Source organism: Halichoerus grypus, chromosome 6 (assembly GCF_964656455.1).
Source record: "Halichoerus grypus chromosome 6, mHalGry1.hap1.1, whole genome shotgun sequence".
In the NCBI taxonomy this organism is placed as follows: Eukaryota; Metazoa; Chordata; class Mammalia; order Carnivora; family Phocidae; genus Halichoerus; species Halichoerus grypus.
Genome location: NC_135717.1, coordinates 70,365,036 through 70,377,460, shown reverse-complemented (window position 1 = coordinate 70,377,460; position 12,425 = coordinate 70,365,036). Strand labels below are relative to the sequence as shown.

The following is a 12,425-nucleotide window of genomic DNA, read 5'->3' as shown; positions in this document are numbered from 1 at the left end:
CTTAGTACTCTATTCTTCTTTAACTTTTTATTATAAGAATTTTCAAACTTAGAGAAAAGCTGAACAACTATATACTCAAACTAGACTCCAAAATTGTTAATGCTTTGCTGTATTTTTTCTTATTCTATAATAAAATATTTTTATAGTTGAACCATTTGAAAGTATGTTGTACACATCAAGACACCATCCCTATAAGCCATGTATTAAGGGGAAATCATTTTCTTGACTGTTAAAGATAGGAGAAAATTGTGTGAAATATTTTATGAAACAAAAAACTACAAATAAGATTTTTTTAAAAGCAGTAAGTAGTCACTCTGATATTGATAAACAAAAATTTGAATTCACAGTTATGGAAAATGGATAAAACCATAAGGAAAAATCTTTCTATAGAACACTGTTCATACTAGAGAGAATATAAATGGTAACTATTAAGCATATGGAAGACTCTTTAGCTTTTATAATAATGAAAGATATATATTTGCTACCATATATTGGATAGTTAGTAGGTCTCAGGTATTTTATCTTAACCACAATTCCATATGGTAGGTAACAGTGTACATTTACAGATAATAAAACATATTGGGATAAATATCTCAAGTCCTAAAGTCCTAGAGCTACTAAAACATCGTGCCAACATTCAAATCCAGAGCCCTCTTGATTACCAAAGTCCATGTTCTTAACCAGCATTCTATATTGCCTGTAAAAATCAAAATGCTTTAGAGGTCCCGCTTCACACATAGAAAGTAATTTTCTTTATGCTTCATCTAGAAAAACAATTGAGATAGCCAGGAATATTCTGAAAAAGAATTATGAAGGAGGAATTGCCTTACTAGATAATAAAATGTAGTATGAGGCTACACTTTAAAATAAGTTAAATACTGGCATAAGAGACAGTTTGGATAGAGTAGGAAAAAGCTTAGGAATACTCCCAAGTGCAAGGGAAATTTATTCTATGATACAGGTACATTTTTAATCATTAAATTATCTCTCCTTACACAAAAAATAAAAAGATAAACCATATTTCTCACATGTTCACCTACACGAGAAATTATGATAGATTAATTGTTCTAAAGTAGGAACAGAATGCAAATTAAGAATAATATGCCTTGCTTCCCCACTTCCTCCTTGAGTTTGATATGTATGTGGGGCATAGGTCAAAGAAAATTTTTCTTGACATTTGAAGGAATCTGAGAATAGAAAAGGTGTGACTGACTTCCCAGCCGGAGCTTACGGAGGCACCCTGTGTCAATAGATAAGGGCCAGTAGATAGAACAACAAACTATATCAAAGTATAAGAGGGTACATTTGGCCATTAGGGAGCCCGAATCAAAGCTAAAATTGAGTTATAAAAAAAGAAAGTATTTGTTTACACCCTAGTTTGTGAGTATACAGTTTATACCTGTTATTAAGCATGACAAAATCATAAAGGAAAAGATTAATAAATGTGACTAATAGAACTTTCTTGCATGGAAAAAAGACTCTAAACAAAATGAGAAGTCATACTTCAGGAAAATATTAGGAAAATTTATTACATGGGGCCAATTTCCTTAAAAAGGAAATAATCTATTTAAATGTCAAAAAAGAAAAGTAGCTCTTTTGAAAATGAGCAAACAGCAGCAACATTTAAGGAAAAAAATCGTCATTATAATAGAATTAACCTAAAATGACAAGATGGATGATTTTAAAATTTTAAAAAGAGTCATTAAGAAGATATTACAAGGAGGGGCACCTGGGTGGTGCGGTCGGTTAAGCGTCCAACTCTTAGTTTTGGCTCAGGTTTGATCTCAGAGTCATGAGATAGAGCCCAATGTGGGGTCCGCGCTCAGCGCAGAGTCTGCTTGAGATTCTCTCTCCCTCTCCCTCCCACTCGTGTGGTCATGCTTTCTCTCTCTCAAATAAATCTTTAAAAAAAAAAGATACTACAAGGAATGATGGTGTATGTTGTTGGAACCTCATATGCCCTTTGAGGACTTTTTTGTAGTTGTCCTACAGATGCTTTCACAAATCCACAAAGATGTTTTGTATATAATAGTACAGGTGTGATTTTTGTAGCATTCAGGGAGAAGAATAGGCATTTAGGTTGTCTCCAGGGGATTTTTTCCTATAAATTAGTGTCTGGTTAAATAAATTATGGTACATCCATACAATGCAGCTGCTGCAAAAATTGTAGTAGAAGGGTCAGTATAGAAAGATCTCCAGGATATACCTAATGAACCAAAGCCCTAGGAATAAAGCTCTAGGTGTTGCACAGTAGAATTCTGACTTTTAAATCCTATATGAATATATATATATATATTTTTTTTTTTTTTTTACTTAAAACAGGGTACTTATGAGGACTGGAATTTTCTATTTTCATACCATTGGAATATTTTTCATCCTTGAACTTGAATTTTATATATTTTTAAAAGCTAGTTTAAATTTAATGAAATGTTTACCAAAATTCAGGGATGATAGGGCTGAGTGAGAACAGATATTTTTATGGCAGCTGGTGGTATCACAAACTGGTAAAATCTTCCTGTGTGGTGACTAAACCAAAGCTTATTTCAAGTACCTGTTTTATGCCAGGCATTATCAGTTTTTGCACATTTATCTTACTTAAATCTCCAACCAAGCCTTAAAGTAGATTATTTTTCTCATACTTTAGGAAACAGAAGACTAAAGTGTCTTTCCAGGAGTCACAGACTCTGAAGCCCCAGTATGGGTTTTCAACCCCTATACTGGGCTCTGGAAATTCTTAAGGGGTTATCGAGGCAAAAGACTGGATTTGAATGTGTCAGTTTTCATCAAATAAAAATGGAGAGGATACTCTGCCCTTCTTTGAAAAGACCATATTAGTTGATTTGTATGAAAGTGCTTTCCAGATTTATGAAGCATTCTATGAAAAGGTTAGAATATTTTTTTTTTATCCATAGCCTGCTTTCTTCATACAAATGTAAATGTTTTAGCCCTTTTTCTTTGAATCTCATCTGTAAAATGCAAACTTAAAGTAACAGTTTAGTCAGTTTTTTGGAATTTTTTGCATAATTTAACTCAATTTTGGTGTAGTACGTTTCTTAAATTGAGGAAATATACAGTGTATCTAACAAAACCTTGTTTCTACTTAAAATGTGCTTACCAGTAATTGTATTATTAGCATCCTTTCAAGGCTACTAAAATCCTTCCAGTTTTGGGATACCTGGGTGGCTCAGTCAAGCATCTGCCTTTGGCTCAGGTCATGGGCCCAGGTACTGGGATCGAGCCCCACATCGGGCTCCCTGCTTGGCGTGCTTCTCCCTCTCCCACTCCCATGCTTGTGTTCCCTCTCTCACTCTCTCTCTGTCAAATAAATAAATAAAATCTTAAAAAAAATAAAATAAAATCCGGTTTTAAAACAAATGAACAGAAAAGTCTTAATGAGGCTACACGTTCTGCTTGCTATTTTTTAAATACATAAACTTACCTATTTCTTCCTGTTTTTAGGAACACCATCTTCAGCGGGCTATTTCAGCACAGCAGGTGTATGGCGAGAAGAGGGATAATATGGTCATACCAGTCCCAGAAGCAGAAAGTAATATCGCTTACTATGAGTCTATATATCCTGGGGAATTTAAGATGCCAAAGCAGCTTATTCACATACAGCGTAAGTAATTACTCTTTTAATTATTATATTTTCTGTAGCTATTTTCTGCTTAACTCTTGACACAGTTTTACCTGTTCAAGGCCATTTTCAGTACCCATTTCATTGACTAGCATCAGCTAGAGAGTTCCTAGAGCCCATTTTCAACTTTTAAAATTGAGATTTCTGCCTGACAAAAAAGATGGCATTTTCATCCTAAGTTTTTAGTTTCATCTCAGCATGTGATCTTATACTACTTTAGACAAATAGGATAAAGAATATACCTGAGATGTAGAAATGGTTTTCTTACTATTCAGAAATAGTGATAGTAGCCTTAAAGAACGTCTTAGTAAAAGTCGGGAATCAGCAAACTTTTTCTAAAAAGGGTCAGATAGTGTGTGTCTTAGCTTTTTTGGGTCATTCAGTCTGTCACAATTCTTCAGCTATACTGTTGAAAGAAAGGCAAAATTAGCAGTTGACAATATGTAAACAAATGGACATGGCTATGTTTCAATAAAACTTTATTGATCAAAACAGATGGCAACCCAGTATTGGCCCATGGACCAATAGTTTGCCAACCTCTGGTCTGTGATCCTACTAACTTTTAGTGTTCTAGGTGGTAACTTGTTTCACTTGGTAGTGATGAGTTCTTCATTAGCAATGATCCTTTGATGGCTATCACATTTGATGGTGAATAGCTGAGAGCTTATAAACTTAGGAGAATACATTTCATTCACTCAATCCGCAAGTAGTTGACAACTTTAAAACGTAGTTGAAAGTTTACTAAGGTAAAATTGGTACAGCTTTCATTATTGTGTTGACCTTTCTAAAGAGGGTTTTCCAGTGACCTGTCTAAACTTTTTTCAGGACCATATAAATCTGTGTTGTTTTTAGAAATTATTTAAAATGAATTAACTACTTTTCTCATTTAACCTTTCCTCCATATGATCTAGTTTCTGTCATGGATTCTAAACATTTATTTTACTGTTTGTTAAATATGAAAATGCAAAACTAAAGATAGTGCCTGTATTGGCATTTGTTATTTTTAACTTAATGTTTTTTTCTCTTTAATTCTAACTTGCACCTTAATTTATTGATTTCCTTTAGAAAAAAGAATTTTTTTCCAATTTACTAAAGGTTACTTTGAAGTGAAATAAATAAGTGGCATGTGCTTTCTTGCCCACTCACATGTTTAATTACATATAAGACATAGACACAGACATCTTAAACAAATTTGACCAACATTAGAACATAAAAATTAGTTCTCTGAAAAATCATGGCAATTTGAAAGTTACAGATCATCATCAGATCCATATATGTAACTGTTTTCCACAGCCACAGGTTATATTATCTTACAAGTGCATGCTTTTAGGTTAAAGCAGGATTAAGTAAGATAAAATTATATTAATCAATTTACATTATCATAACAGAAAAAAAATTTGGAATGCCTGTTTTACAAATAGACTGCTCATTGATGACCAAAACCCACAAAACACATTTTACTGGTAACTAGTGGATTAAATTATGGTCAGAAGAGTCCAAAGTTACAATTTTAAAAGGAATTGACTTTGCTGATTTTGTAATCAAATAATAGCAATAAAATGGCAGCAGAATTGTAGCTTACTTGGGGAGAAAATTTTTTAATCAGTACAGATTTGACGTATCTTGTCTCTGGAAAGATACATACATTGGAATATTAATCAAGATAGTCTGCTAATTAGTATTAGCTGCCATTGAGTTTCTTTTAACATTTTGTTTTAAATACTTATAAATTCACAGGATAATATATGCAGCTTTGTACACCTCAATTGAGATAACTCAACTGTACAGTCACCACAAGATTCCATGTTGTTACTCCTTTATAGCCAAACCTAGCCCCTGGCAACCACTACTATGTTCTCCATTTCTATAATTATATTAGTTAATGATTACAATATAAACGGAATCATGCAGTGTATGTCCTTTTGAGATTGGCTGTTTTCACTTAGCATAATATCCTTGGAGTCCATCCAGCTTGTTTCATGTAATATAGGTCATTCCTTCTTATTGGTGAGTAGTATTCCATATGTTTGTTTAGCCATTGACCCAGTGAAACACATTTCAGTAGTTTCCAGGTTTTGACAAATAAAGCTGCTATGAATATTCATCTGCAGGTTTTTGTGTGAACATGTTTTTATCTCTCCTGGAATAAATACCTATGAGTTCAGTTGCTGGGTCTGTTTTTAGTTTGACAAGAACTTCCACAGTATTTCCAAGAGTATCTGTGCTGTGTTAGATTATCTCCAGCAGTATATGTGTGATCCAGTTTGTCCTGTATTCTTGTCGGTATTTGGGATTATCACTTTTCTATGTTCGCCATTCTAATAGGTATGCAGTGATCTCTCATTATACTTTAAATTTGTATTTCTGTAAATGGCTAATATATTAAATATCTTTTCATGTGATTTGCCATCTATATATCCTCTTTGGTGAAATGATTGTATATGTGTTTGCCCATTTTCTAATTAGATTGTTTTAACATTGAGTTTTAGGATTCTGTTTTATTTGTATATTCTAGACACAAAGTCTTTGTCATATATGTAATTTAGAAATATTTTCTCCCAGTATATAATTTGTCTTTTCACTCTCTTAACAGAGTCTGTCACAGAGCAAAAGCTTTTAATTTTGATGAGATCAAGTTTAAATCGGTTTTCCTCTTGTGAATCATGATTTTGGTATCAACTCTAAGAACTCTGCCATTTCCTGGGTCTGAAAGAGTTTCTCCTATGTTCTGTTCTAGAAGTGTGCAGTTTCACATTTAAGTGTCTGATCGGTTTTGAGTGTGTGAGGTTTAGGTCAAGGGGTTTTTGTTCTGGTTTTGGTTTTTACCTCTGGGTGTGCAGTTGCTCCAGCATCATTTATTGAAACAGCCATCCCTCCTCCATTGAGTTGCTTTTGCTTCTTGGTCAGAAATTAACTGGGCATATTGATATGGATCTCTTTCTGGTTCTATATTCTATTCCCTTGATCTCTGTTTAGTCCAAGATAGTAGCACTGTTTTGATTACTGCAACTTTATAAAACCCTTAATATCAGAGAGAGTCATTCCTCCTTTATTTTTCTTTTTCAAAATTGTATTGGGTATTCTAGGGCCTTTCCATGTAAATATTACAATAAGCTTGTCGGTATCTACAAAGAAACTTGCTGAGATTTTGATAGGAATTAGATTAAACCTATAGATCACTTTAGGGAGAATTGACATCTTTACTATGTTGAGTCTTCAGTCCATGAACACAGTAGGACTCTGCAAGTATTTAGGTCTTCTTTGATTTCTTTTATTAACACTTTATAATTTTTATCATACAGATCCTGACCATGTTTCTTTAGATTTATACCTGCATGTTTTATTTTCTTTGGAGCAATTGAAAATGGTATTACATTTTTTATTTTGATTTCCACTTGTTCATTGTCAGTATACAGAAATGCAGGTAAAATTGTTTATCTTATGCCCTATGTCCTTAACTGAAATTCCTTTTTAGTTCTAGGAGATGTTTGCAGATTCTCTGAGATTTTCTACATAGAAAATCATGCTGAAGTCTGAAAAAATAGTTACAGTTTTATTTTTCCTTTTCAATCTCTGTCTTTAATTTCTCTTTCTTCCATTATTATAGTGGCTAAAACTTTAGTACTGTGTTAAAATATTAAGTGGTGAGAGCAGACATCCTTGCCTAGTTCCTGGTCTTAGAAGGAAATAATTAAGTCTTTCGTCATTATGTATTATATTACCTGTAGGTTTTTTTGTATTTGCTTTTTATGAGATTGTCATATATATGATTTGGAAATCTTTTCTCCCAGTGTATAATGTGTCTTTTCATCCTCTTAACGGAGTCTTTCACAGAGCAAAAGGTTTTTTTGCTGAGATCCAGTTTATCAGTTTTCCTCTTATAGATCGTGATTTTTATTCTTAATGTACTGAGAGTTTTTATCGTGAATCAGTGTTCAGTGTTGTCAAATACTTTTTCTACATCAATGGATAGCATCATGTGATTTTTCTTCTTTAGCCTCTTGATATGATAAGTTACACTGGTTGATTTTCAAATATTGAACCAACCTCACATACCTGTAATAAATCTCACTTGACTGTAGTGTATTTTTTTTCATACCTTGTTGGGGAGGATTTTATTGGGGACTTTTGCACCTAGGTTCATGAGAGATTGTTTGGCTATGTGTATGTGCACGTGTACGTGCTCTGTCTTATTTGGTTTTGGTATCAGAGTGATAGTGGCTTCATAAAACAGGTTGGAAAGTTCTCTTACTCTGTTTCCTGGAAGAAATAATGTAAGATTTATGTTAATTCTTTAAAACTTGGTATTGTCTTTTAACACACTACACTAAATAAGAAAAATAAAGAGTATAAATTTCTATAAAGTTAAAATTTTGTCTGATGGTGGTCAAGTAAATTACTTATGAAAGATATGTTACCTTGAATTATATATATGGACTGGTTCATTTTAGTTCCCCTAATTTCTATTGTGTAAATCTCTTAAGCTAATGTTACACAAACTCTTCTTGGGAGTTTTTTAAAGGTGTTAACTAGTATTCTCTTAAAAAAGCAGTGGTCAAACATGTTTGAGAATGATTACATATTATATTCCCCTACCTGCCCCCAGAGTCATAATGCATATTATCATATTTATAGGCTCTAGGAGTCTTGTGGCTAGGGAAAAAAAAGAAAGGCTAATTTTTTTTTTTTTAAGATTTTTATTTATTTATTTGACAGAGAGAGACACAGCGAGAGAGGGAACACAAGCAGGGGGAGTGGCAGAGGGAGAAGCAGGCTTCCCGCTGAGCAGGGAGCCCGATGCAGGGCTCGATCCCAAGACCCTGGGATCATGACCTGAGCCAAAGGCAGACGCTTAACGACTGAGCCACCCAGGCGCCCCAGGAAAGGCTAATTTTAACCCAGCATTTTCTAGTTGTATTTATTACATGTTCTCTGTTAACATTTTATTGAACATTAGTTTGGAAAAGTTCAACTCTGTCCTTATCTTCAACTGGCTTAGCGAAGAGATCATAATTTTCTTCCTTTAATCCAATCAGAGCTTTGAAGGAAGAAACCCATATTATATTATAACCATTATCCCCTTCTTTAGTTCCAGACTTTAGGTACTTTTTAAGCTATTTCACTGAGTGCTTGACACTCAACATCTCCTAATCCAAAGGATCATGTAATGTTATTTCTCTTTGCTGCTGATCTGTAAGGCTTCTAGAGTATACAGATGGGACTTTCCTATTTATACTGGAAGAAAGGACAAAACAGTTCTGACCAGAATAGACAGGAACAATTCTTTCACCCCCTTCTTTTTGCACTTGGGTCTCAAGGCTCTCCTATTAATCCTGAAAGGAAGCCTTTTTTTATTTTTATTTTTTAAAGATTTTATTTATTTATTTGACAGAGACATAGCGAGAGAGGGAACACAAGCAGGGGGAGTGGGAGAAGGAGAAGCAGGCTTCTTGCCGAGCAGGGAGCCCGATGTGGGGCTCGATCCCAGGACCTTGGGATCGTGACCTGAGCCGAAGGCAGATGCTTAACAACTGAGCCACCCAGGCGCCCTGGAAGCCTTTTTTTAAAGGGTAATCTTGATGTACATTTATATATGTATATATGCCTATGTGTGGAGATACATATATATACATTTGTAACTCTGTCCACTGGAAGAGCCAAGAAGCAAGATTATTCGGTAGCAGTGAGCACACCTAGCACCTCTTCTCTAATCCATTCTCCATTAAATGGGACCACGAATCTGTGGAGAAATGGCTGATTCCAGGGCTGTGGAAGGGTAGGTGCAAGATGAACCTGGAACCTCTTATTATATCAGAAATTAAGCATTAAAAAAAAAAAAATGACAGGGGCATATCACAAGGACACAGGAATTTCTTTCACTGGCTGGTTCTGGGGCAATTTAAGCAATGGAATAATTAGACATAATAATGAATTGTAAAGCATTGAAAAATGTAGGAATTCAGGAGTCCGTACTGATAATAAAAAATGGTGACAAGTAGTCTCATGCTTCTGTAGTACAAAGCCAAAAGCTGAGTGGTACAATGTGAAGAGAGTACTGGAGTTGGAAGATCATTTTTGCTATTATTGTGACCAAGATTGAATCATGTAAGAATCGTCAATGTGTTCTCAATATAAGAGAAAATTTTGATGAGGAACAGGATATTTACATGATCTTAAGTGCTCCCTACCAACTGTTTATTAGTTACAAGGGGGGGGGGGACAAACAGTAGTTATGCAGTGAAACAATTGGGTAATTTCTTGACTGGTAATGAAAATTATCATCAGTTATTAGGAACAGATGAACATTGTGTGTCTCTAGATGTGATACTGTGAGAAGGACTAAGAAAGTTGAGTATGCAGTATGCCATCTAAGAGTGCATAGTCTAATCATAATGGGAATAATAATAATAAATGTTCTGGGGAGAGGGCTATATTCTTCAAAAACATCAGTGTCTTAAAAGACAAAGAAAGGCTATAGAAATGTTCCAGGTTAAAGGAGGCCAAAGAGACAATAACAAAAATAATACCTGATCCTAGACTGGTCTTGTGCTGGAAGGGGGAAAGGTTATGAATTACTGGGTCAGCTGATAAAATTGGAATGTAGGCAGGAGATTAAATTGTTCTATGAGTGTAAATTTATGAAGTTGATGACTGTACTGTGATTATATGAAAGAATCTAAGGAAATACACTCTGAAGTATTTAGCAGTAAGGAACCATTATGAATGTAATTTATCCTCCAGTGCCTCAAAAAATAAAGTGTGAGTGTACATAGAAGCTAGAGATATAAAACAGAACACATGCAAATGATAAAATTTAACAGTAGGTGATTCTGGGTAAAGGATATGCAGGTGTTCCTTGTACTATTTTCTTGCGGTTTTTTAAAGATTTTATTTATTTATTTGAGAGAGCGAGAGAGAGAGAGAGAGAGAGCGCACACAAGCACAAGCACGTGGAGGGGCAGAAGGAGAGGGAGAAGCAGGCTCCTGGTTGAGTGGGGAGCCCAGTGCAGGGCTTGATCCCAAAACCCTAGGATCATGACCTGAGCTGAAGGCAGACATGTAACTGACTGAGCCACCCAGGTGCCCCTAGACTATTTTCATTTTGCAATTTTTATAAGTGTGAATTTCTAAATAGGAAGGTGGTTTTTTTTAATAGATCTTTGTAGAACCTACTTTTAAAATTACCTCTGCATAGAGGTATCCTGTCTTTATGCCCTCATTCTGAAAGATTGCATTTCCTCCTTCTCTTTCCTACCTCCATATCCACCTACAACATCCAGTCTTCCGCCATTATTCTTCTGGTACTACTCTCATGTAAAATCTATAGCATCATCCACAGAATTTTATCAGAAAGGATTTTGTATCTGTGATTTCAAATCTGGGATTCTCCATTCATTCTCCTCAAGTACATTCTAAAAGTGACTCAAAGCTCTCAGTTACTTATGAATATAAAGAAGTTGAAGACTTTGATGATCTAGCTAGCCAGTGATAGCTTTGTCTTCTTAGGTCTAAGGCAAATGTGTCAAATACCTACCACACCATAGTAAATATCACTATTAACAATATTTTCTGCTGCTCAGAATTTGTTTCAAGAACTTTACAAGTAGATATTACCAATCATTGAGGGCTAGTGCTTGAGTTGAAACCCACTTACCATTCCTGGGCTGAGAAATTTCTCCTTGCCTTGTATAATGTGCCTTCTTTTCAATCAGGGATTACATTCTGTTTCTAATCCACAATTTGTGCCATTTCAGGGCCCAAATATCCTTTCACTGTTGGTGTTACAGACATACATACTTAGTCCGAGCTACATATGGCATTCATTACATAAATATTTATATACATTTCATCTGTGTTACTTGACTCTAAGCATAAGGGCAAGGACTGTGTTGTGTACTACTTTGTATCTTCTTTAAAAATAATCAATTTAGGGGCGCCTGGGTGGCTCAGATGGTTAAGCATCTGCCTTAGGCTCAGGTCATGGGATCGAGCCCCGCATCGGGCTCCCTGCTCAGCGGAGAGTTGTTCCCCCTCTGCTGTTCCCCCTTCTTGTGCTCTCTCCATCTCTCTGTCAAGTAAATAAAATCTTTAAAAAAAAAAATAAAAATAAACTTACATGTATGTACTATTGTGTTCTTTTTGCTTGGATTTATTTTCTACTGCATTTTCTCTTCCATCTGTGTATTTTGTTTAACCATACACATATCTGGGTTTATCCCTATCAAAATATTTTAAAAGGAGTTAGCCTATATAATATGGCTCCTGTTCTTAAACAATTATTGCCTAGCTAGATCTCATTTTAATTGACAGAACTTAATTACAAGGTACAATCCACTTGCCTATTTCTCTGTAAACCCTGTTTTCTACTTTGAACACACTCAGTAACATGGCCCAAAAAATTTGAAGATTCTCCTCTTTCTAGGACCATGATAACTATGTTAAATCTTTATCAGCTGCTGTCATTTAGAAGCGGCAGGTTGGGCTGGAGCTAAATTGCACTTTAATCGTTGGCTCTGGTTTTTTGGTCAAATGAAATCCTAAAGTGAATTTTTACATGTTAGCATTTTTCTAGGGCTTTAGTGTTTTTATGTCTGAACAAGATTTGGTTCTCCTTGTATTTTAAGATCTTACATGTGTTTGGACCATCTGTAAAAGGAAAGCTTCTTCAGAGGCGAGAGCAGTCTGACCCTCAGATACTTGTTAGCTTTCCGTAGAAACGACACTGAGCTCCCTATCCTAGGGATCTTCCTTTCCAGTCTTGATTGCCTTCCCCAGTATGTTGGATGTG

At 35.0% G+C, this 12,425-nt stretch overlaps 1 protein-coding gene across 6 annotated transcripts in view; it reads left to right on the top strand.

The window, feature by feature from the left end:
- Positions 1 to 12,425, top strand: part of EPC1 (enhancer of polycomb 1) — a 94,362-nt gene that overhangs the window by 60,820 nt on the left and 21,117 nt on the right. For 5 of the 6 annotated variants that reach the window (XM_078075349.1, XM_078075345.1, XM_036099597.2 and 2 more), the window contains exon 2: positions 3,460 to 3,619. In XM_078075349.1, coding sequence (XP_077931475.1) covers positions 3,520 to 3,619 — 100 coding nt within the window. In that variant the 5' untranslated portion in view covers positions 3,460 to 3,519. Of the gene's footprint in view, positions 1 to 2,698; positions 2,886 to 3,459; positions 3,620 to 12,425 lie in introns of those variants that run through there. The other variant, XM_078075346.1, reaches the window with a different exon arrangement.